Source organism: Agelaius phoeniceus, chromosome 3 (assembly GCF_051311805.1).
Source record: "Agelaius phoeniceus isolate bAgePho1 chromosome 3, bAgePho1.hap1, whole genome shotgun sequence".
Classification (NCBI taxonomy): Eukaryota; Metazoa; Chordata; class Aves; order Passeriformes; family Icteridae; genus Agelaius; species Agelaius phoeniceus.
Window position 1 is genome coordinate 109280407 of NC_135267.1, and position 26811 is coordinate 109307217.

Consider the following 26811-nt stretch of genomic DNA (forward strand, 5'->3'; position numbering starts at 1 on the left):
GCCAGTGGTAGCATCTGCATCTCATCCTGTAGAGAGCAACTCCCCCAGGAACCTGAAATCTGGATTGACAAGCACCTTGAGTGAATCCAGATTCACTTCTGATACTCTCTGGTACTGGCTACAGGCAATTATTTGGTACAGATCACCAGAAATAGTTTAACATTTTAACATTTAATAGTTTTAACATTTCTGTTAGCAAGTAGCTGCATATCAGACTATTACAATAATAATAATAAGCAGTACAAAATGAGTCCCTGCACTGTTACAATTGTTCTTGTTTGTGTCAGCCAGCTGAGGACCTGCCATTCAGGCAGGGAATTTTCTCTAAAAAGGCTAAGTGTGATGCTCTTGGGCTGGCTGAGCTGTTTCTTGGAGATAAGGCTCTGAAAGAGTAGCTACAGCCTTCAGCATAACACAGAATATGGTGACACTTTGATGCTCAAAACATTTTGTTTTGCTCCAGGGCCACTTCTTAATGAAGCTCCAATTTCTGGTCCAAAGTTGCCCCAAAGTCTCTCCTCAAAGAAACTGCTGTCCTAAAAGCCCTGCCACATTAAATTGCTCCAAAACATGCATTTATCCCACACTGAAAGCAGAAGCAGCTGACCTAAACCCTACTTTTTAATTATCCAGTCATAGCTCATTAAGAGTCTTGATAAGGGGTTTGGAACCATGGAGATGCCACTGAAAATAAACAACTTGTACTCTTCCTCCCCAGCTGAAGTGCTTTGAAAAGTTTCTGCTTCTGGTATGGAAAAATACAAGTAAGGTCATAATCTTCTCATACAGCTCCAGATAAACAAACTCCCACTACAACCAAATTTGACTTCTGATTTTTAAACTGCAAACCATAATGTCCTGAAAAATCCAAGTCACCATATGCAGCCTTTGGACATCTTACACAACAAGACAGGACTTCATACACATTAAACAAAAGTGTCAGGCATTACGCAGATCGTGAATGAAAAAAAATATGAATAGAAATCACACTTTCATAAGAAAAAGGAAGTGAAACCATCATTTGATGGAAAATAGGATGTGTTAAGCCTAGCATCAGAGCTAGCTCTAGATCCATGAAGGGTACCAGTCATGACCACTGAGTCAGCTGCAATTGCTCAGGGGCAGGACTGAGGTTCAAGGCACTCAATCCAATGCACAATTCTGTTTTACAGCAAGTGCAATACATAATATGCACTAAATGAAGACACATTTTTGTCTGCAAGAGCAGTGGAAAGCTCCTCCTGGTGCTGTGGAAAGAGACAAGGAATAAATCCATATTGATTTCAGTGTAGCTTATTTTAAACCACTGAGAAATGATGCTGCTTGTTTTACTTGCTGTAATAGCACTTCAAGGAACATAAGTCACACTAAAACTGTCTTGCTCAGGATTAGTTTTCTTTCATGGAAGAAATACCCTGTGCAGTGCCAGACAGCCCTGATGGTGTTATGCCAGTGCTGCTGGAAGAATTAGCCCCATTACAATTGTCAGCTGTCTTCTGGAGAGCAGATATTTATCAACAGGTCTGTGCTGAGTGGTGACAGCTCCTTCCCCTGGCCAGGTGTGCTCCAAAGCTCAGGCTTCCAAATCCCTTCCTGACGGGGTTGAAAGATGCTGAGGATGATGGTGCCCTCCCTGTGTTTAATAACTGAATGTCTGAGGTTTTGAGGATATGATGAGCAATAAAAGAGATGGAAATGATGAGTTTCATCACCTTTTAAATGAAAGATAATCCTTTGCAGCAGTAGTTCAAACCACAAACTGATCAGAGGGAGTGCAGCACAGGGCAGAGGTGAGCAGAAACACCAGGGATAAACTCCCAAGCACCCAAAGAACCAAGAGCTTTTTAGCTCTTTTTCAGCCAAGCCTGCACTGTTGGGTGGCTTTGTGTACAAACACATTTGTACCCCATGAGTTCTAGGAATTCTTGTATAGGTTTCAGGGAGCTAAGGTCCAGCCCTGCATTTTTGTCTCAGTGGATGTTTGTTTATCACCCCAAGTCTTTTGTGGCTCATAAGGCATTTTGCAGTGATCAGAAGGGAATTATTAATACTTCAGAGAAACCAAAGAGGGTTTAAGCAATATCTCACACAAACTGAGCAGAAGAACCCAGTGCAGAACACAGATGATGTCATTCTCCTAATTTCTCCACTCTTTAAAGATAAATAACTTCAATGATTCCTCTTAAAGGTGCTCAATTGATTTATTTCTCAATTTTTGCCCTTTTCTTCCCAGCAGATTCTGATTCCCCATCTCAAAAGGGAATTAATTTTTCCTATTTCAGGAACATTTTTGAAGTTACAGATTTAAAATATAGAAGAACAAGAAAACCCTACTTCATTCTCTAAATCTAGAATCCTATCATAAAGAATTTCAATGCCTGCAACCAAATTATGGTACTTAGCAATTCTTTAAATCACTTGCTTTTTTCCAGTTTCATCTGTGGATGGTTTTATTTCTCTGTCTCTGTAGATGGAGGGGAAAAATACTGATAATTTGCCTTAGGGAAAAAAAAAACCTATTTAGAATTCCAAATAAGTTTTGACATGGAACATCTTCACTTGAAAGAAGGCAACTTAGTGCTTTACATTTCAGGAGAGCAGGCTATAAAAAAGCCAATCAGTCTGAAAATCCAAGCATAAACCAGCACCAAATGCATGAAAGATTCTCCATACAGAAGGAAGGCCAGCTGTGTACAAAAATACATATCTCTTACATTTCCTCAGCTCTCAGTCTTCCTCCTGTACTGCAACATTTTTTTTTTTCACTTTTAATTTCAATGAACATCTAAGAAGCACAACAGATAGGTGCCTTTCAAAACCAGCCCCTAACTTCTCTCACAAACTTTCACCCTTTTGGGAGGTTCACAACCACACAGCAGCAATGATGAGACAGCAACAAAATCTGGCTCCTGTTTTATTTAGGAGCATCTTATGACATACCATACACTGGACTTCTAGAATTCTATCCTCAACATCACTTTTGAGAAAAGTGCTTTCATTCATTATTAACCAGCACTTAGTTAACCACTGAGTCTGGGAGCAGATACAAAAATTTCCCTCTCTCCTTCTTGGCTATTTACAGCCCTGCCTATTTCCACTTGAAGTTGTATTGGCTGCAGCTGAGATGCTCCATTCTAACCAAAAGGATGTGGGACACAGAGCAAATGCCAAGAACCAAAAAATTATAGGGAAGAACGTTCCATTATAATGGCCCAATCTTCAGTCTCTCCACTTTTAGTTGTTTCCTTTCTGTTTTTATCCTTCAGACAGCTGTCCTCAGAAAGAAAAAAAAAACAACTTCTGTACTTCTGAAATATCTGGAACAGGCACTTGCAGCTGTTACAGACAGGTGACAAGCAGAATCCTTCAAGAAGTCTTGTCTAGATGTGACAGACAAGGAATTTGTGAGACCACTTTCAGATAAGACATGTGACCCTGGCCATCATTTGGAATTAAATGTGTGCATTCCCTTATATTGTTGCAGTTTTGAGACAATAAAGGGTGTCTTTTCTTTGTAGTCAATAGACTTGGGATAAAGCTCCCTTCTCCCCAAATCTTCTGCTTCTCACCTCACTTTTGCTAAAAGCCAGGTGAAAACTCTGTGGTCTGCTGCTTCTGGGATGAAGAAGCAGCAGATTTGAAGCCTTCTCTTCTTGAAGAGAAGGCTTCCAAAAGCAAAAGGCTTCCAAAACACTCATAACCAGATTATCTGTAGAACAGACACAAGAAAGCTTCAGTTGTGCTGCCAGCATGTGTGGGCAAGCAGAGCTGGGAACTGGACCTCTGTAAAAAGACAGAAAGAACATGGCCCTCTGCTACACTGGAGCACTTGGAAACTTAGCCAGCACAAAGATCTGCTTTTGGCTCAGGATATGGGAAAAGCCCAGAGGAAAACAAAGCACAAACGTGTGCACCTCATGCAAATGAGAAATTGCAATGATTTGGGTGTTGAGGATGTGTTGTAAGAGGGCTGGAGGTGAGCCAGATGGGCCTGGCACACAGAATCCTGGCACAGAGCTCTGTGTATCCAAGCAAGCCAAGGCTTCTGAGCCTCAGCAAACCACGGAGCATTTTCCTCACTCTGGAAGAAATTCATCTGCCCTGAAGTCCTTGCAGAAGTGTACCCTGTGGTACAGTATCAAATGAGCTCCATCCTTCAAAGTGTCAGAGGCTGCCCTGTCAGCTGTGTCACAGAGAATCCCATCACAGCCCGAGCTCTGGGGCTTCCACCTGTGCAGGGAGAGTGTCTGTTTGTCCAGCATTCCTCCTGTGCAGGGAGAGTGTCAGTTTGTCCAGCATTCCTCCTGTGCAGGGAGAGTGTCAGTTTGTCCAGCATTCCATCCTGTGGAGGGAGAGTGTCAGTTTGTCCAGCATTCCATCCTGTGGAGGGAGAGTGTCTGTTTGTCCAGGATTCCTCTTGTGGAGGGAGAGTGTCAGCCTGTCCAGGATTCCTCTTGTGGAGGGAGAGTGTCAGTCTGTCCAGGATTCCTCCTGTGGAGGGAGAGTGTCAGTCTGTCCAGGATTCCATCCTGTGCAGGGAGAGTGTCAGCCTGTCCAGGATTCCATCCTGTGGAGGGAGAGTGTCAGTCTGTCCAGGATTCCATCCTGTGGAGGGAGAGTGTCAGCCTGTCCAGGATTCCTCCTGTGGAGGGAGTGTCAGCTTGCCCGGGATTCCTGCCCCCGGGGGCGCTGCTGGAATGTCGGGAAGGACTCAGCCTCAGCCTCAGCGTGGGGGAGGCGCTGCTCCAACTGAGCAATGCGAGGCGAGCAGCAGGAGCTGGATCCCAACAAATATGGGAGCTTCTGGGAGCCACAGTCAGCAACTCCAGCTGGGCCATTTGCTTAGGCTGCCTGCCAAAAGGTTTATAAAAAGAACAGTAAAGAATGTGCCATGGCTTTAAATACGAATTTCAAATACAGTGCAGCCAATATCCACATTTGTTGAGGCTTCCATCCCTCAGCTTTTCTCTAAGGCTCAGTCAGGAATGCAAGGAGTTTCTCCTGCTGATCTAATTTTATTCCCTTGCAGATATCCACCAGCAAGAAGGAATGAAGCAGAGCCAGGGCAGTTTCCTTATTACTTCCAGCTCTCAGAGAGAGACCCAAAAGATAATAGTGAAGCAAGCACAGCACAGCAAAGATGCTAAACCAGCCTATAATTTGTGTATTGCTGTACACAGCTCTTGTGATAATTTACTAATAGGTGACCCCAGCCTTTTCTCCAACTGGTGCCTGTCCTAATACCATAGACACTTCTATGAGTTTAACTGCAACAGAGTACAATGGCAAACAGGAATGGCTGCTACACAATAAGTGAAATATGCAGGTGATTTCCCTATCAGAAAATACTACTGCAGTTTTCAAATATTTTCCAAAACCACTGCAGTTTTCACTATGAAAAATGCTGTGTTGTAAAACCTGTAGAAGAAGCTAGGAATCTCTTAGGAACCACTTTTTCCCTGTTCTGTCAGTGCCAGACAGAAGAGAAGGGAAGGAGTACCCAGAAAAACTAAGCAGCTGAGAAACTGAAGTCCTAGAGTAGGGGCTGGTTTCTTTCCTTCTCTTCTTCTCAGGCTCTGTAGTCCTTCAACTAGGCACAAACCTCTGATCAACACATCCTCTGCATGGACAGGTTTTTGCAGTGCTTGGGGCTTTGTCTTTTGCATCTCTTTGGAATACAATAAAGTGGGGCTCCAGGTATGGATCTGTCTCAGGAGGAGCACTGTTTTACCACTGTGATAACAAAATAGAACCCTTGACACATGAACTGGTTCCTCAAATGCCACCAGCGACTTTTTAGCAAGATGTAACTTTCCATTACCTCAGGGGTTTTCCATATTCTCTATCTGAAGCACCTTAGCATGGCTGGAGGTGGGTTTACTCAAGCTCACAGGAGAGATGGCCCTGCCTGTGCTCAGCTTGTGCCAGCCACAAGAAGTGTCACCACCAAGGTTCAGCAACCTCCCAGGCACAAAAAGGAAACCAAATCATTAAAAGAGTTTTTGTCCTCAATATGACACATAGAACCTCACAGTGAGTATCAAAAGTCATCTGTTGAAAAAAGTGAGTTATATCACAGAGCATAAAACCAGCACAGCACCAGCACAGTAAACAGGTCAAGTGTGGCAGCTGAATGATTTATTTGATTCTTCAATGAGCACACACATAAGCACCCACTGCTGCTGCAGACACCTGGGTGAGATGGGGTAGTGCAGCTAGAAACAAGTCAGAACAATCACAGGCTTCTGATCTAATTAACACAACAAGCTGCCTCCTCCCTGTGACCTCACATCTGTGTGAGACACTGACAGATGAGTAAAAAAATTAGAGTCTGTTGGGTTTTTTCCCTTCTTGATTTGAACACCAAACTGGAATTGCAGTGTGTGCACGAGGTACACACCACTTCATAATGCCATGATTGCTAAAAATCAAAATGCACACGCACACATGCACAAACCCCTGACTGAACTGCACCACTAAAGTGAAAGTATAAAACAGTCTGACAAATGCATGTCCCCCTCAGTAGCCAAGGCTCCTCACCTGCTTTTTAAGAACCAGGAGGTGCATTTTCAGCTAACAGGATGGGTTTGTAATCAGAGGGCTCAGAGCTCCACAGGATCCTTCTTGCAGCAGGCAGGTCTCATGCTCAGCACTTGTCTGAGGGCTGTACTTGGGAAGCTGGAGGCAGTCCTGCAAGACACTGAACATCTGCACACATTTATGGCACAAAGTCTCCTTCAATCTCAAGATGTTGCTGCTTTACAGACATGCTAGAAAAGGTCAAAGTCAGGAAATAACAGTTTAACAACAAGCAAGGAAACAGAGGGCCAAAAGCTTCTCCTACCCATAGGTCACCAAGATTCATCCCCTAGAGAAATCCAAAAGTATTCAAATTCCTCATGGGACATTCTGTCATCCTAAGGCTTGTGACAGTGCTCCTAAGAAGAGTTCATGACCATGCTGTGAGGCAGCCAGCAAAAGGACTGTTTCAACACACAGAGAAAAGAATAAATAAATCAAGACAGCCCGATTTTTTTCTAAACTCAGTGTTTTATTGCTCTGTGATTATTAGTTATACTTTGACACATTGCACTTCAGAATAGATTAGCACCTACTACATAATTTAAAAACTTAGTATCTTACAACTCATATAATTGGCACGATAGAGAAAACCCAGAGATCTGTCATTTTAACCCAAGACTAAAAGAGATAAAATGTTTACATCCTTTACTGTTGGCAGGTGAGCTTTCATTGTGGAAGGCCCTTAAAAATAGTGAACAGAAATGAAGAACCTAAATGCCCTCCAAAAATATATAAAAACAGTATCAGATAAATCACTCCCTTCTTTACACCAGTCTTTTTGCTTTGGTACTTTTAGTACCCAAGTGCACAGTTATTCCCTCATCTCTTTCAAGGAAAAAAAAAGCAACATGATCAAAACTATGCTGACTACTTTGGGTGAAAAGAGGAGAGACTCCCACACACCATTCTCAGCACCCACACAAACAGCATTTTCATCAAAAGTGGCATTGTCTCGGGATTTAACACATCCCAAGAGGTTTATAAATAATAAATTTGGGGGGTTTTTAAAAAGGGAAGAATTTTTTTAATAAATAAATGACAGCTCTAATAGCTGCATTGGCTTTGGTGACCAGTTATCTATATGCAGCATAAGTTATCTTCATAAGGCAAGTGGTGAGCTAGCAGAAGTGAAGTCCCTGAGGATCAGCATCTCCACGTTCAACTTATTTGTTTCACAACGTGTGTAGACAGCCTGGAAAACAATCAGTCCCAAGGCATCTGCTTTTTAATCTCCCAGCACAGCTGCAGACCACACAATGAATTATTTCTGTACCTTTTCTGCAGGCAGGAATACATAAATAACGCCGAATACTTAGAAGGAGGAGGAGGAGGCAGGGAATTAGTTCTGCTAAACCTGGGCCAAGTGCTCCACCTTGTGTTCGTGCTCACAACACAGCTCAGAGCGAAGCTCCCGATGCCTGCTCCACCCCTGCAGGTCCTGCGGTGTAGTTTCTGATTCCCTCTGCCTGGGAAGAGGTGTTGTCCATGGTGCCGTAGGACTGCTGCTCCGTGGGGGCCAGCACCGTCCTCTCGGTGGGGTGGGGACGCAGAACCTGGGGCACGTACATCTGAAATCACAAGTGAGGGCTTTTAGTGGTCTCTCAAAGCACAGGGCTTTGAGATGGGACAACTGGATGCAGTCCTGCTAGACACTGAACATCTGCACACATTTATGGCACAACATCTCCCTCAATCTCAAGGTGTTGCTGCTTTACAGAAATGCTAGAAAAGGTCAAAGTCAGGAAATAACAGTTTAACGACAAGCAAGGAAACAGAGGGCCAAAAGCTTCTCCTACCCAGGAGAATTTCCCCCTTGTCACTCTTCTCTTCATCCTTTTCCCATTCTTCACCTCAACACCTCAGGCCTTTTGCACCCTGCTGGAGGCTTCCTGGTGCAACACTCCCCTGCACCTCTTGACTGTGGCACCAGGGCCTTTCCTCCTGCCTCAGTCCTATGTCCTTCTCAGTGACATGGCAAGCAAGACCTGCTACACGTCACACCATTCAGAATCACAGCAGTGGCAACTGACTGCATTTGGCAGCTGTCCAGATGTGAGGCTCTGTCTGGAGCAGGGCACAGAACACAGCACACAGAGCTGCTGGAAGCAGTGTGTCTCAGCTGCTCCTAAAACCAAAGGTACTTCTGGAACACCACCTGGGAGCACCATCTCTGGTCTCACATGCAGGTGGCAAATCCCACAATCCATGTAGATAACGTGCTCCACAAGCTCTTTGGTAAGCAGGGTGAGAAATTAGGTTTTTCTAGGAAAAGTAAGGGAATATTAATAACTCTTAGGTTCTTACTGAAGATGTTGGGACTGTTGGTACATCTGTGTCTTTTCCTCTTTCACCTTGTGTGTCTTCAATCTGTAACCATCAATAGGTGGGGAAAGAGAGAGAGACAACATCAAACTGGTGAGTGAAAACAATACCCACAGATCATGAGCACCCAAAACCTGCACAGACAGATCTCAGTGCAGTTCTGGCACTCTCTCCATCCATCCTTCTACACAGAATCATAGAAAGGTTTGACTTAGAAGGGACCTTAAAGATCATCGAGCTCCAAGCCCCTGCCATGGGCAGGGACACCTTCCACTAGACCAGGTTGCTCCAAGTTCCATCCACCCTGGCCTTGAACACTTTCAGGGATGGGCACCCACAATATCACTGAGCAACCTGTGCTAGTGCCCCAGCAACATCACAGCAAAGAATTTCTTACTATACCTAATCTAAACCTACTGTCAGTTTAAAGCCATTCCCCCTTGTCCTCTCACTACATGTTCTTGTAAAAAGTCTCCCTCCACCTTTTTTTGTAGGCTGCCTGGAAGGGAAGCCTTTTTTTGGAAGGTTGCAATTAGGTCAGCTCAGGCTGAACACCTCCAATTCTCCCAGCCTGGCCTCATAGCAGAGGTGCTCCATCCCTCTGATCATCTTGGTTGTATTCTCTGGATTTGCTCCAAGAGGTCCCTGTCCTTCCTTGTGCTGGAACCCCAGAGCTGGATGCAGCCCTGCAGAGGGGCAGAATCCCCTCCCTCAACCTGCTGGCCACACTGCTGGGGATGCAGCCCAGGATACTTTTTCCATACTGCTCTTTTCTCTCAAATTCAGTTCCTGCAGACACAGAGACTTTCCACTCTGCCAAGCAGCCCCACCTATACTACAGGCTCTCAGCAGGAAGGAAGGGACAACCCACCAGGAACAGCTGATGCTCCATCAAGCACACAGGTAGGTGCTGAAAGGACAGGTATCCATCACTTACCCTATAATTCAGTGGGCTCAGGTACTTGAAACAGCCAAAACAAGTGTAAGCCAAGCAAATAACAATGGTGATGTTGACAACCAGCAAGGTAAACATTGTTGTAGGTGCTTTAAAACCTAGAAAAATATTCAAAGAATACAATAAAAAAACACATAGCAGAAAAATCCAACAAAACCAAAAGAAGCCTTTATTTATCCTCCTCATTTTCAGAAGCTTCATGGATTTTTTTTCTTAGAGGAATGGGCAGCCCACTTCCAGCTACAAACAAGAGAATGTCATTATACACTAAGTTCTCCCACTTTTCCTAGGGGCCAAGAAATGTTGCTGTAATACCTAAATGATAGACAAGACTCAGAGTAATTCTTCTTCTCCCTCATTCATCCATTCTGGACCCACTTCTTAAGTATTTTCATTAATGATCTGTGAAATATAATATTAATTGCATAGATTAATTATGATGATGGCACCAAATTGGATGTTTTGCCATCAGCTCAAAGGGATGGAGGTGGGGCAAGAGGAGAATCAAAATGGTCTTGGTACATAAAACCATCCCACTTGCTTTAAAGGATCAAAACAAAGAAAAACAACAGCAAGATAAAACTGTATGTAGAAAACAGGAAATAAGTACAATTTGGAAGGAAAAATAAATGTAGATATGAGGGATAACAATAGCACTGCAGCATACAACTGCTGGAAAGCAGTCAATAGTGGGATGGTATCAAAGAACATGGGAAGAGAGGAAAATAAAAAAAAAAGTGGCACCTATACAAAATAATTCAGTGGTGGATAGCCTTGTCTACAATAAAATATGAGCAGAACTGGAAGAATCCAAGGAAAAAGATCAAGAGAAAGAACAGTAAATATGAACTAGGCTGATAGGTAACTTTTAATTCAGGGAAAGTGCAATAAACTATAGGAAAGGACATGGGTGCCTAGCACGGAGAAAGTATTAAAGATTACAGTGACTTCTTATTTTCCAGATCCACTAGGGAAATATTCTAAAGAAATTAATCTCATTTTGCAGTAAAGATGACTTGAATAGAATATTAGGAAAAAGTAAACATCACTGCAAGCCCTAACTGTTTCCAAGCTTCTTCAGACAAAAGAGGCAACACTAACTCTCAGACATTTTTGTGGTAACCCCAGCATATGCAGTGGCATAGAACAAACAAGTTTTACACTTTAGCACGTTATAGAAGCTCTGCACAGGTCTGTTCACAAGGGGAAAACCACCACACACATGCAAAAAACAGAACCAAAAAAGCCCTACAAACACATCATTGTTCAAACCAAAAAAAGGAAGTGAAAAAACCTCCCGAGGGGTATTGTGGAATGTCCTTCAGGGGAGGTTGTTTTTATAAGCACAGGTTACATGAGTGTTTATCAGGTGGTGAGGGTGTGTCTACACCAAAGGCAATGTACAGTGCAAACCACAAGGCAAACAGCTGAGATTAAGGAAGGAAAAGTCTCCCACACCAGTTTTCCCTGCACTGTGTCCTCAGAACTCCTGCCTGCCAACAGCTCTGGAGAACATGGGATTCAAGTGACTGTGCCAGGAGATGGGGCTTGAACTGCAGAGAGGACCTCACCTCCTCTGTGGTGAGAGGCCCAGTGGTGTAGGATGGGTGGATGGGTGTGGATGGATGGATGGATGGATGGATGGATGGATGGATGGATGGATGGATGGATGGATGGTATAAAAGCTGAGAAAGAATAGAGGCACTGAGAAGGAAAAACTGAGTACAGCCTCTCACCTTCTGTGTGCAGTCAGGTGGTTTTTGATCCTGGCTGAGAGTTGGGGGAGAGGTTTTTCCAGCATTACATTAATATGTGAGGAGTGAGAAACCAGAGTATTGTCATTGGACTCTGCAACCAGACAAACACCCATACCAAGCCAACCACACAAGTCAATGACCAAGCAAACAAGCTTTACACCATAAACTGATCTATTTTGCAGACAAGGAAGCAGAGCTCTCTTATCCTTCCTTCTTTTTGGCACAAGAAGCAGCAGTGAAATCAATGGCAATGAAATCAAAGTATCTAATTTCTACCTCTCAGACTGCCCTGTGCACTGACAAACCACTGAACAACATCCTGTAAACAGGATCCTCCACATTGACCAAGCCAAACATGGTAATCCAGCCTGTGTTTTCCATTATTAAGGTCCCTGACAACTGATGGTTTTACCATGCAGAACTAAAAACATTATAATTAAGATTTAATTTTTATTTCACCAGGATTTCCTTTCTAACAATTAAAGAGGTGCATCAGATGCTGAGTGCTTGGAGTTGATTTTTCTAAAGCATGCTTTAGAAATTCTCCTGTTGATTTAGAAGACCAGATTTACTGGTTGCAAAAGCAGCTCTCAAAACAAGGGAAAAAACAAACTCTCAAACATACAAGTAATGCAGGAACATCTATCAAATCCAAGGACAGCCTGAAGCAATAGTTCCAAGTGCCTCTTGCATGCACAGGGAGCTTTACCTCTCCCTAAAGTTGGATGACAGCCTGCCAACAACACCTTTCTGACTGCTGGTCAGAAACTGCTGCTCAGAAATGCTAAAAACCACAATGCAGATGTAATCATCTGTCATGAATCAGCTATCAGGAGCTTCCTTCTAAAGAAGGGGAACCCAAGCCTTCCAGCACCACTGACATTCCCATTCCATGCCAAATGCTTTCTCCTGTATCATGGATAAAAACCCATAAGATGTTGCCCACCTTTTTCTGACATCAAAGCTGCTGGTACAGCACAGCCAATACAATCAATGCCAAGTGTTTGCAAAACACAGAATTTCTGTATTTTAAAGATAAATTACATACAAAACATGTGGTTTTAAACCCCAATGTGGGGAAGAGAGTCACCATCTCACTGCAGTCTTCCATGTAAAATTTGATGGATGATGTAGAACACGCAAGGACTAGCATTAGCCAACATTTTAGCATTTTTTCCTAAGAGATGCCTGTACAAGCAAGGCAGCAGCCAATTCAGCCAGGCAAATTAAACTTATGCCCAGGCTGCACAAATGCAGGTAGTGAAGCCAGTGATCATTTCACTATAAAGAGCTAATTCTGAGTAGATTTTTGTTCTATGTAATGATTTTTACTCTGTCACATCACAGCCCAACTGGGCAATTCCAGGTGTACTGATTTAAGGAATACATGAGCTCTTGTGAAATGAAGGAACACAGAGTCTCATGCTAACAGTTTAATATATCAGCCATCTCCATCAAAGGCTCTTGTGCAAATCTTGTGTAGTTCACAGAAAACCATCATGACTCCCCCTTTAGGGAAGGAAATAGAAAAGTCCACAAAGCTTATGAAAGCTTTATGAGAGCTCACATCTAATTCAGGGATGCTGGCAAGATAGCTGGGAGCAGCTTCCAGATGGAAACAGGTCATACTCTCCTGTCATAGACATATTTTCTGAAAAAATCCTTTCACTAGGATCTTTTCTTCTGAGAAGCTGGGAAGCTTCAGCTTCTCCATGTTTTGCTGCTTTGGAATGTGATTTGGAGAATTGTTTACCCAGTATGCGAATTGTTTTTACTTGATGACCAATGACAGCCAGCTGTGAGCAGTCACAAGATTTTATTATTCATTCCTTTCTTTTCTAGCCTTCTGATGTCTCCTTTCTCTTTCTTCAGTATAGTTTTAGTATATCATTTTCTTTTAATATAATATATATCATAAAATAATAAATCAGCCTTCTGAAACACAGAGTCAAGATTCTCATCTCTTCCCTCATCCTGGGGACCCTCCAACACCACCACACTTACCCAGCCTCACAAATGAGTAAAAATAGAGCCAGAAAAGGCAGAGGATGGGAGCTGCCAGGGCCTGATTGACAGCTGCAAAGTGCATCTTCTTCTCCAGCTTGGCAGGGAGATAGGCATAGTAGAGGTTGTGACGGTCCACCATGTGCTTCAGGAGGATGTAGATCAAACCTGGCAGGGGAAACAGCAGAGCCAAGCAGAGGCTGTTGGAGGTTTGATAAAAAGCAGCAGCTCTGTGAAGGGATCTGCACTAACCAAGGGAGTGGATGCAGCCCAGACACGAGAGGGGTACAACTGTAAGACAGCACCTGCTCCTAAAGCTTAGCAGCTGAGCTTGTTGCATCTCCATCCCTCCCCTCTCCACACACTTCTCTGTCTCTGTGGTGCCTCTTGTGCTCCCAGGGAGAGCCCAGAGCTCCTTCCAGGTGCTGGCACATGAGGCCAAGCCAGTAGGGAAGACTTCCCAGCTCCCCTTGCACTGTTGCTGGTAAGGAAGGCATGACAGTGGCTTAACATCTCCCTCTCAGCCTTCACCAGATCGATGACTGGATTTCAAGTCAGCTACTCCTTATCCAAACAAACAGCCAGCAACTGCTGTGGCAGCTATGAATTGCAACAGCTCTGGGATGCAGTGGCACATTCAGATATTTACAACTGCAGACAAAACAGAATGTAAGTAAATATCAATTACATTGTTACAGAAAAATTGGCCACATTCTCCCAGTAATAAGGTTGTTGATTAAACCAGTTCTGAACAATATCTAATTTAGATAATTATCTTGTATCTAGCTCTGTAAAGTTTCGGATTAGAAAATGAAAATACCAACTATATAAAATTATTTAGTACTACTTATGTCTGATCTAAACCCCTAACTACCAAAGCCAGTACACTCAAATTTGAGAAATAAAATAAACATCTAATAGATATTAAATGTATTTTGAACCTCTAAAGGCAGTACAAGAGCTAAGTAATTCATCATCTTTTTCACTGTTCTTCCACAAGAAAGGAAGGAAACTCGGATCCAAGTCCTAAGGATTATCAGCATTTGAATGGGAATAAGAATGCAGAGCTGAGCCTTCCCACATGCCCCATCTCACTCCCACAGTGCCCACTTGAAAACTTACCAAAAGGGACAATGATGGGACATGTGATGCTGTAGGCCATGATGACAGTGAACACACACAGCATCCAGGCATACATTGCTCCAAATTCATATTCAAATGCCTGTTGCTAGGAACAAAAACAAAACACTCAAAACTCTCGAGTCATCCATCAATGTGTCAGGAGTTAAGAATAGATTCCCTAAAGCAACAATTCACCTTATCTTATTCGTTCTGAGAGATCAGTTATTTCCCTAAGAGGCAGAAATGATATAATTAGAGGAAGTATTTTGTGGTTTTATTACCTGGACATACAGAAAAGATGCTGTTTCTTTCTTAACCTTAATGTAATTTCTCAGAGAATCTGTATCTACAAGAAGCAGCTCCTTAAAATCACAAGGCAGAAAATAATTGTGCCAGACTCAGAACCTTCACCTCACTGTGGTAGCTACATTCAGGCTTAAGTTCCCATTGTAACACCTGGAATTTTAAGCCAAAAGATGACACTTCACCTGGAAGTGAAAGTCCACCTCTTAAAATGGAATATTGGCAAAAAGATATATTTTGCTAGGTGTATGTTCAGTTTAAAGCAAGTTGTACACACCCGATGGCTGACAGAAGAAACTAACTCTAGACAGTTTTAAACAAAAAAAAAAACCCCAGAAGTTCAGACTATAAGATAAAATCAGAACTATTCTATAAAATCTAAATCATAAAACTCTGACTTAGAGCTATGAAGAGATTGATACCTGAAACTCAGAGCTTGGATTTTGATTTTTGACCATCTCTGACTGGAATAAATCCCTCCCTGCTATCTGTGCTGTGAATTAAGGGAATATGAACCTGCCGTGGACAAGCGAAACAAAGGCTAAAAAAAAAAAAAAGTCAGGAGATGATAGTTAATGGTATGAAGGATGGGTGCTGCCACTGTTTCTGACAAGGATCAGCCATTGAAATGCCTCCTGCTCAGGTGGGCTCCAGTACCTGTTTGATGTTTTTCCTCTCTGCTGTGGACTTGGCCATGATCATGCGTATGGTGTAGAGGATGAGCCCCGGCAGGCGCAGCAGCTCCATCCCATTGCCCACGAAGGCTGAGGCAATCACATAGTTCACAAAGAAGGCTCCCTGGTCAGGCAGGAAAACACATCTGCCAGGAAAGACACCAGACACTGGCTGGGAGGAAGGCAAGCAAACCCTGGAGGTGTGCAATGTGTTCCTATTGCCTTTGGAAATCTCTTCTGGTAAGAATAAGCACTATGTAGGTTAGGAAGTGGCCAGCAGAACTTCTGATAACCTTGCTGTAAAAGAACACTGCACAATGCACACTACACACTACAAACACACTACAAATGCAGCCAGGGTAGTATGTAAGAGCCTGGCTGAGGTGCAGTCCAGATGAGGAATAAACTGCTCACAAAAAGATGCAGCAGCCTGATGGGTGGCTGAGAGCAGACAAGAGCATCCTCTGATGTCTGCAACAGCAACCTGACACAAGATGAGATAAGACTGCAATAGAATAATCATCTCTCCTAACTTAGTAACTCCTAATTGTCTTCCTGTTACCAATTTTGAAATTGCATTTGGAAATCTATGCCCTAATAATTGCATTCTATTCTTTCCCTCCAGGTACAGGAACTTAAAATAATATCTGCAAATTTGCAATGTAATGTGTGTAAAAATATATATTTTTCAGAAAGAGAACTGCTGCAGCTCTTTGGTCTCACTGTAATCCTTGAGAAGATCCCCTGTCAATGATATGCAACAATCCTCATCCAATTCCAATATCTTATCATCCTTTCCGTGAAGAAATTCTTTCTAAAGTCCAATCTTATTGTCTCCTCCCCTTATTCAGAAGCTCAACATCATCCCAAAGTAGCAACCCTGAGCAAATTTTAATAAATACTAACCAAGGACATTAAACAGCAAAAAAAAAAAAAATTAAAAAATCTTAAGTCCTAAGTATTTCTTTACAAAGGAATAGCAAAGAGAATATTATTTAGCTGATACTTACTCCAGCCTTACTGCAGAATCAGAGGATTCTCTGTCAAACAGCCAGCGGAAAAAAAAATCCAGACTGAAAGAAAGATGGTGAATGTAATTCAGTCTCCCACACCTTAGTACTGTTTAAAAATGCTTCTCTTTTTAAGCAGCTTGAGTCAAGATAGTATAGAAAGAATTTAGTATAGCATAGAAAGAATTTAAGCCAGTAATCTAAACACTACTTCAGCTTTATCACAGTTAATGATAGCTAGAAATAAGAAAAAAGGTACAAAATTAAACAGAACAGAAATATCTGCCTCATATTAAAGTTTTATTATTAATTTTTAGCAATTATTATGCAGATAGAACAAATACATGTCATCCAGGGAAACAGTGAAAAACTGTTAAGGTGGGAAAAAAAGGACAACTGAAGTATAAGACACAGTCAGGAAACTTGATTCTCAGCTATAATGATGAGTATGGGAAACTTTTAATTAGCCATTGATCTTACAAGGTCTTAAATCTCTTTGTTAAAAGAAAAGCCAGGCTTTGGAAACGTTTAAGGACTCTGAGGATCCCAGATGTAAGATGAATATTGAAACCTAATGTGCAATGATAACATAACCACACACACTGAAGAGAGTGGGGATACATTGACTATACAACACAACTAGAAAACACAAGCAAGATGTCTCATTCTAAAAGTACTCAGCCATTATCTCATTAAACTATGATTCTTTACCTGGTCAGACCAAGGGAAGGCAGAATCAATACCATGAAGATCAAAAAAATGTAGACTTTATGCATCATTATTCTGTTCTCTGCAGATCTATCAACATAAAAAGGCACTGAGTGAGAAACTCATACAAAAAGCTGCCACATATGAGGGATCTTTCCTGGACAATGCCAGCACTTGTCAGACTCCCAGCTTCTCCTACCATATCACATTGCTACATTTTTATCAAATAAAAACCAAACATCTCTGGGATATTCACCAATATGGACCAAGCAGAATTTCAGTATTTTCTTGGGCAACAAAAATCTTGCTGAACGTTAATCCAGCAAGATTTTTTTGTATAAAGAAGTGTTGCAAGTGGTTTTTTTTACTTTGTATAAAAACAAACAATGACTACAATGTATGACAAGCACAGCTCATCTCTCACCCAAAGACAATCTTTCCAATCTTTCAACAGCTTGGAAACAAACAGCTCTTCAAGTGCCATGCCAGCAGGGATTAAGCAGTTCAGCAAAAGGCACCACTGCCAAGAAACCAGACACTTAGACAAGCTCCCTGTCAGGTGTCAAGTCTTGGGGAACAGCATGACACTACAAATGCTAAACCCCCAGTACAGCAGCAGGAATGTGGATCCAGTGACAGCCTGTTGCCAGAAAAGGGGAGCTCTGTGAACACTTCAGACTCCTAGAGGTGGTATCTGATAGGCTTTAAAACCACAGGGGTTTTATTATAGGAGCACTTGGGCACTGTGAGACCTGTCAGTGTAACTGCACTGAGGCTTGAAATCAGACCTGTGATCTCTATGATCTCTAGTGACTTCAGAAAATTATTTTAACTGATGGAGAGGGGCTCAAAGTTCATGTGTGCAGCACAGCTACCAAAACAAAGATGATGAAAAGCATACAGCTGTGACAAATAAACAATAGACTCTAGAAATGGTGTCTTAGAAAAGCATTGCCTAAAAATTTAAAAACAAAACCATCAAATTTACTTTAGAACATAAAAACAAACAATGACTGCAAGCTTTATGGATAAAGACTGAGTGAAGTTGAGATTGAAGTGCCATGCTTTTATCTGTGTGTAGGTAAACAGGCCATCAATTCTGGTACTCCAAACCAAGTTGTGCTGAGTTCTCCAAGTCAGCAGCTCATTAGTGGGCTTGACATCTCTGGGGTGCCCCAGCTCAGTGTGAAAACCTTGCATCAACACATCTGCTGGGCCTTTGGCCCTATAAATCTTCTCAGATCACCACTGATATCCAACAGATCTGAGCTGTGAACCAGGAGTTACATCCAGACCATTTTGTCATGCCAAATAACAAAAAGATGCCTGCCCTTTTTATAAGTTGTCAGCCTGGAGAGGATCCAGACCACATGGCCAATCTTCCCAGAGAGCAAGTTAATTATGGGATTAGAGGCACTTCCCATGCTCCTATTGAAGTTACACCTCCTGAGCCTGCTCTTATATTTTTTTTTCTGATTAAACACAAAGAGTGAGGTGGGGAGCAGGGGAAAGCATAAGCAAATCATGTGGTCATATTAGATTTGCTGTGTGGGTTACAAATTACTCAAATGCTGAAGTTTGGTTATAACACTAGAAAGAGACAAGAACAGGAAAGGTCTTGCTAGGAGAGCTCTGCAGATTTGAGGGCTCTGGGAAAGATCAGCACTTCATTTATCTCAGTAGTTCAGCTGATAAGGTAAAAACAGAGGAAAAAGTTGCTTACTTTGTCCAGTGGGACTCCAGCAAAGTTGAGTAATAGACAATTGTTGGTAACAAAGCTGAGAAGGACCAGAGCAAGAGAGTTGGGAAAAACTGACTGATGACAGGATTCTAGAGGGGGAGGAAATAAGATTTAGTATTAAAAACACTTTAATGCAGTCATGGTAGAACAGAGATGCTAATATTTTGCTTTTTGTAAATTATAACAGGATGAAGTGAAAAAATTACATTCAGATAATCTTAAATTGAGTAATGAGTGCTTAGCACTGGCATGCAAGACAAAAAACCCAAGATTGAGTGAGATTTGGAATTAAATTCCATGAGAGTGCAGTCTCACAAGTAGTTTTTGTGTAGTTTACACTAGCTTGGGGAAATATTTAAAAAGAACAGCTTGCAAGTTGCTTTAGCTGCAGTCAAAGTAGGATCAGATATATATGTCATCTTGCTTTGAATCCTATAAGCAAAATTTTTTAAAAAATTACCTCAGAGTTAAAAATCTGAATTTCCCCCTCTTATCATAAAAATCAAAATACAAGTTGGATTTGAAATTTCATTTTTTGATTACAACATTTAGAATTATTTAAGTTTGGACTGCAAATTTTTACCACAAATACATAAACATGTTATAATAATATAAAACCTCAGATAAAAATTACTTCAGACTATTTTCCAAGAACAAAAGAGGGCTAAAGACCTGATTCTGGACTTATAGTTTTAATCAGCAGCTACATAAAACAGTCCTGAGAATTTCAACTGAAGCTGTAAGAAATTTCAATTGAAGGTGAAACAATGAAACCCTATCAATTTACCAACATTTTGGTCTGATCCACAGCTATATCCAAACATATGGCAATACTCACATTAAGGTAGTGAATAGGTTTAGTGACATTGAACTTGTCCATGGTTGAGATGATTATGGAAGGAGTAGTAAGAAAAAACAGCACAATAAAAAGCAGCAGATTAATGCAAGCCCATCTAAACCACCATTTCAATCCACGCACTGAAAGATTTTTCCTGGAGAAAGAAGTAAAAATAAAAAAGGCATTAAAACAAGCAGCAAGCATTTGCTGTTAAAAAAAGATATCTGTCTATCTGTCAAATAACAGGTGGCACTGCTTTTTCTAAACTGAGCCTTCAAAGTTATATAACAAAGCACTACACAAGTTCCAGTTGCTATTAGAAATAAAGAGAACTGTGCAAATTCTCTTGAATGATACTATAAATTATGCTTGCAGAAGAACATATCTAATTTTTCATTACAAAAGCACAATATCTCATCTAGTTAAGGTTTGGGATGAAACACTTCCATTGTTCAATAATACAGAAGTACTAAAAAGAAATGGAACAAGAAGAGACAGAGAACACAGAGAATTTCTTCAAGAATACCTATCAGAGGCAGAATCTACCAAAAAATTGTGATTTGAAATAAAATTTCAAATAATACATATCAGAGGCAGAATCTACCAAAAAAACTGGGATTTGAAATAAAATTTCAAATTTGCAAACACTGCATCCCTTCCTGCCATATTAAAACAGCAGCTGTAGATTTTAAACAAGTAAATTTCTTAAATGTTATTTGAGACAGTTGCCAAAAGGACTGGAATGATTTGAGCACCAGGCAAAGCCAAATATTCAGAACAAAAAAACAGGGATACAGAATTTCAGTAACATCCCTGATTATGACAAGTCTTCTTGGCACATCCCTGGGTCCCTCTTCTTCAAGGTGAGGGGAAGAAAAGGAAAAGAACAGGAAGAAGACAGACGAGAGTTTACAGAGTGGACCAAGTTACACTCATCACATAGCAACTCAAAAATATACACATGTTCTGAGGATACTCAGCACTAAAACCAAGTTGCTTCACTCAGATCTTAACTGTAGACATGCACTAGCCTCAAAAAAAGGAAATACTGAGGGATAGATATGAACAGGATTGGATTTTTTTTAAATTTTGGGGTGGAAAAGCTCTAGCCCATTACCCCAGTAATGCCCACAGACCCCAAGGTCAATGAAGAACATGAGTAACTAAAATAAAGAGGCAGATCAACCACATTCCAACACCACATAAAGTTTTAGTTTAGGGTTAAAAAAACCCACACTCATCCCTGTTTGTCCTGTGCCCATTCTAATTCCACATTATCACCAACAAATGGGTGTAAGAGAGGAATCTTACCAACAAATATTCTCAGGATAAGGAGCATATGTAACCTCCCAGTTGGATACACACAGTTCCCTGCTGTAGGGTGATGGCTGGGGTTCTCCTTTACACTTAATGCTCTGACATTTACAGGCATTGAAGTCCTTAAGGATGCTGTAAGGAAGAAGAGGAAGATTTTTCCATTTTTTTACACCTGAAAATGCTAAATATGTAATGAGAAAGTCTGGGAGTAGTGATAAAGGATTTTGGGTTTTTTGTTTATTTTAATAACCTGTGATCAAGACAGAGCTTAAACAACACTGTAATATATTATGCATTAATGACCATTATTTAAACAGTTGATACCACAGGCCTGAGATCTGTTTTGTTAGAAATAAAAAGCAGTCTTGGTTTAAAATGTTTACTGCTTCTACCAACATGAACAACAGCAATGAGTCATTAAAAAAAAATAAATCAAAGTCTGAGAGCATTGGAACAAAATAAAAGACAAACAGTTTCCTAAACACATCTTTACATAATACAGCTGTCTTCAAGTCAAAGTAGACTAATGAAATGAGACTGCAGACTAATCTTTTACACTAGTATCAAAACCAGCCAATTTTGCCTTGAGTACCAATTCTCAGAAGAATTTTTAGCATGCCAGTATCCTCCCAATTCAAAATATTAGCCTCTTTCACCCACTTCTAAAATAATCACAGTGCTTAATTCTATCTTCCAATATTATGAGTTGACTGACACTCAAAATTTCAAGAAAAAATTTAAACATGCCCAGAATAAATGCTATCAAAGATCTTTCAAAGGACAGCAGTAGAAGGGTGAGGAACACATTCAGAAGCTATTTTTTACAGTAGCATAGAAACAACATATATTATATTTAGATGGGGTGATTCCAAAATCTGTGAACATGCTTTTTTTCTCAGTTGTGGTCTTAACATAAAGAAGACAGAGAACCACACACAAGAACACCAAACTAACAAACACAACCCTCAATCCCCCAGACCTTTTTCTTACCAGAATTCAAGCAGTGATGTCAGATTGCCAGCATCTTGCAGCAGCAAGTATTTAAGACAGTTGATTATTCTTTGATAGGTTATTTTTAAAAATACATATAGAGCAGGTTTTAGCCATCATTAAAAAGCTTCTGCAACCACCTGAGCCCCCAGAACCTCACTTCTGGTGTCCTGTTTCTCTCATCCTATTTCAGGGCTCTGCAGAGCAGAGCATCCTAAGGGCACAAAGTAACTTTCTAATTTGATGGGAGCCTCAGCTTCACACATAATTTAATCTAATTTCCTAGGGAATGGAGTCCACCACATTAATCCCAAGCTAAACAAACTAAAATGTTTCCAGGTCTTGATGACTGAACTCAGAGGAGCCTGCAGTGCAACTCAGATCACTTGTTCAAGGAGGGACTAGCCCATCAAAATTGTACACAACACATCAGTAGCTAGAGAAGGAACTTGAGTGCTTATTTCTTCTTTCATTTTCACACCTCCAAATGTTATTTCATTACAAATTCAATAGAGGAGGCAGATTTCATCACACAATCACTACTCAATGAAAGAGTAGCAAGCAAAACTTTCTCCAAAATAGCAAATTCTTGCAAGAAATTCTATATCCTGGACTTCCTTGAAAAATGGTCTCAAAAACTCTCTCTCTAACATGACTTGAAGGCCAAAAGAATGCAGACAATTGAAACTACAGAGGCTAAGAACAGAAAAAAGCATGATGTGTTATGCTGCAATACAAATCTTAATTCTGCTTCCCTTTACCCATTTTGTCTTAGCAAAAGATGTTTACAAAATGCCAACAGAACATGAGAGGCTACACACATTTTTCTCTGCAAATAACTGAATAAAAGCACAAAACAACTTCTGCTATTAGGTCTAAACATATATCTATAACAACAGGTAAGAGATATACAGAATATGTGTATCTCTCACCTGTGGCCAGGTCCCTCACTGAGCCTACCCTGCTGAGATGACTTAACTGGCTGTGTAATTTGTACCCACTCTGATAGTTTGGTAATTGGACCATTTGCACAGTAAGAAATGGAGTTGTCAGTAACTCATATTCAAGAACCAATTAGTCTGGTCTACTAAAAACCTACCCAGATGGACTGGATCCCACACAAGAGAAAGGCTCTTTATCCCATTAAATGTCCCAAGCCTTTTAGTCCCTTAGGTAATTTCTTCATTCAAAGCATAGAGGCTAAAACACATTTATGGAAAAACTTACCAGAAAGCAAAGCAGAGCAAATCCAGAATGGTGAAAAAGAAGAAAGGAAGAACCAACATAAGCAAACAAGGGACATAAACAAGAGATCAGTTGTACTATTTTAGTAAAAAGAGAGCAAACAAGACAATGGACAAAACTTACTAGGTTGCCATGGACTTCTCTTGAAATGTTACAAAGGCCATTCCCAGTGGGTTATTATGAACAGCTTGTTCCTCTTTTGAATATTCTTCCTCAAGTTCATTCCTAACTTTGGTATAATAATCTACAGCATCCTCCTGTGGGGAAATTGATGGCTGTTAGGTGCAATGTACCAGATGGCCAATATCCTCATCAACACACAGCTTACACAAACCATGGACACCCTTCCTCATGCCACTCCCACAAATTACAAATCATGCCACAAGAAGAGACAACAGGAAAATTTTCTTCTACTTCACTTTGTGCACTAAGATTACATTTCAAAAGTTTCAGGGAATTCCTTTTCTATGCAGTACAAGAACATGGCAGATAAGCTATGAATGAATAAAGAATTTTCTGAAGGACAATGAAACATGACACAAACCCTATTTTCTACTCCTCTAATAACCCACTTAACTATAACTAGAGAAGAACAGAATCTCTTACCCTTTCACATCCTCTCATTTCACAGCAGCAGAACTGACCACATGGCTTAGGGTTGATTTGGACCCTCTTGCCATACTTCTGATGCAGGTGTTCATAGTAAATCAGACTTTTTTCTGCCTGTTTTCTACACAAAAAAAATACATCCAGAACATTTTGCAAGAAAACAGTATCAAAATCAACCTTAAAAAGATTATAATCCCTGAGAGGAAAAAATTATGCCAGGGACTGATAGCAAATTAATCAGCCACCAAAGATATTTACATGCAGTTTATTTTGGTTATTTATATAATTTATTTGCAAGTCTGTATAATCATTATACAGCCTACATGTAGTGAAGTTCTAGGACTACTCACTACTTGTAGTGAGGGTCCAGGAAAAAAAACAACCCAATTTTATTCTTGAGAGCCCAGAAGACAACACTTGTCTCTCCTGTGATCAGCACCTCTGGCCAAAGAAGCAGGGTTAACAGTTATTAATTCAATAGTTCAGTTCTTCACTTTGCACTGCCTGTCTGTAAATAATTCAGTGCAAACATACATAAATAATCAGCAAGTCAAAACTTAATTTAGGCAACACACAACATATCACACCAACAAGAGATGGGCTGAGCCCCATAAACCCCTTCAAAACACAGCTGAATCTAACTGAAGTCCAGAACTTGAAGAGCAAAATCCACTTTTAGGATACACCAGGTTAGTACTGCTGGTGCATGTTGATCAAGGACTAGCAAAACATTCAAAGAATTATGCTAAATTTGTGTAGGTTCCAAAAACAAGTACCTTTTTTTGAAAAGGTTAATAAGCCTGGCTACATCATAACACAGCTGGACCTCCAGCACAGTGCAGGTTGGGTAGGCATCCCTGAAAGGAAGCAGCACATGAGAACAGTAAGAACAGAAAGTACAGTGAAGAAACTGTTTCAAGAGCAGCACTGGTATCTAACTGACATCTCATCACTCATTTAATTTCTGAATGAGGTGTCAGAGAGCAGAGAGTTCCACAGACAGCCGTTGGAAGTTACTCAATATGAGATGCACAGCTTTATTCCAAGTAAAAATTGTGTGGGGACATGACTGGAAAGTGTAGATGCACAGACACTTGCTTAAATTCTGATTTAAAGATCAGTTAACTAACTTGATTGAAATATAATCTTTTTTGAATTTTAAACAGTGCAAAATTAAAAAAAATTATTTGCTTGGGCAGGGAAAACTATCAGGGCAATTCTACATCTCCTATTCCTAAACAAAGATGGAAAGAAACTTTTTACAAGGGCATGTAGTGACAGCATAAGGGAGAAGGACTTCAAACAAAAAGAAAATAGGTTTAGATTAGATATTAGGAGGAACTTCTTCACTGTGAGGACAGTGAGGCCCTGGAACAGGTTGCTCAGAGAAGCTGTGGATGCTTCATACCTGGAAGTGTTCAGGGTCATGTTGGATGGGGCTCTGAGCAACCTGGTCTAGTGGAAGGTGTCCCTGCCCATGGCAGGGAATTGGAACTTGATGATTTTTAAGGTCCCTTCCAAGCCAAACCATTCCATGACTCCAATCTTATCACTCAAGTGTGGAACTTACGTGAAATGGTTTTGCACAATCTCTTCACTTGCATTTTTTGGAAGACCAGTTATGAACAACGTGCACTTAACCTGGGAGAGAAAATGTAATTACATTTTTACGTACAATCAAAATGACATTTTGATAAAATACATTGCAAAAGAGAAAACAAGAATATAAAGAAGGCCAAGACACAGCACAATTAGCTGTGTACTAGAGCAGGAAAAAAGGCAGGTAATTCTTATTTTGGTGGGAGCTCATCTATTTAAGACAGCACCTTCTGCACTGGTAATAGGTTACAGCAAAATTTCACAAATCCCTCCCCAGCCCCCTTCTCTCCATTTGTTTTCACAATTTACTCAGTAGAGCATTGCTTTCAGTCAATTCCTCCACTTTTATGTCACATTCTAGCATGCAGGAGGCACCTTAGCAATTTGCTTTTTTAGCATTATCCATTGGCAAGTATACTTTTTTCACTCCAATACAGACACTTACTATGTTTTCTTCTTTATATGTGACATACTTCATGTGATGTCTCATGAAGACAACAGTCAGAATCAGGTATACAACAGCAAAAACTGTGTGCAGCCAAAGAAGATTATTGCTGTCAGACAAAACAGAAATATGAGAAACAGGAAGAACCAATCATCCAGCTGATAGAAGGAGCCATCAGAATCACAATCAGATCAAAACCTCTCACTGAACACAAAACAAGGCAAGAAGGCAGCTACTGCTAGTCAGTCACACCTATGCAGGTGCCTTGGACAGTCTACAGGATTATTTGCTTCTCATAAAATTCTATGGGTCATGGAGCTAAAAAGAAAACAGATGCTCTATGACATGGACATATTTAGGCAGTGTTTGGCTTTTACTTTCTCATTCAGATGACATATGATGCTATTTGCCAAAATGTTTGTTATCTACTTTATAATTTACTGTGCTGAGTGCATAATTAAACTCTCCTTGAACACAATCCTTACTCAAATTGAAAACAGCCTCATATAGGGAGTAAATTCTGCTCTTCTGATAGCTCCTTCTTCAAAGCTTACAGAAGTTCTGTTTTGTGAACAGCTCTTCAGTTTTGT

The 26811-nt window shown here is 40.8% G+C and overlaps 1 protein-coding gene across 6 annotated transcripts in view; it reads right to left on the bottom strand.

Moving 5' to 3' along the window:
* Positions 1-155: 155 nt before the first annotated feature.
* TMEM63A (transmembrane protein 63A) overlaps positions 156-26811 on the bottom strand; it is a 38032-nt gene continuing 11376 nt past the window's right edge. For 4 of the 6 annotated variants that reach the window (XM_054629126.2, XM_077176127.1, XM_077176125.1 and 1 more), the window contains 16 exons: positions 26222-26330; positions 25748-25818; positions 24954-25034; positions 24175-24298; positions 23692-23825; positions 21328-21465; positions 20017-20170; positions 19161-19267; positions 17441-17527; positions 16730-16792; positions 15703-15865; positions 14743-14848; positions 13621-13788; positions 9842-9957; positions 8887-8949; positions 6779-8150 (listed from right to left, as the gene is read on the bottom strand). In XM_054629126.2, coding sequence (XP_054485101.1) covers positions 7980-8150; positions 8887-8949; positions 9842-9957; positions 13621-13788; positions 14743-14848; positions 15703-15865; positions 16730-16792; positions 17441-17527; positions 19161-19267; positions 20017-20170; positions 21328-21465; positions 23692-23825; positions 24175-24298; positions 24954-25034; positions 25748-25818; positions 26222-26330 — 1855 coding nt within the window. In that variant the 3' untranslated portion in view covers positions 6779-7979. The other 2 variants (XR_013181558.1, XR_008533936.2) reach the window with 2 other exon arrangements.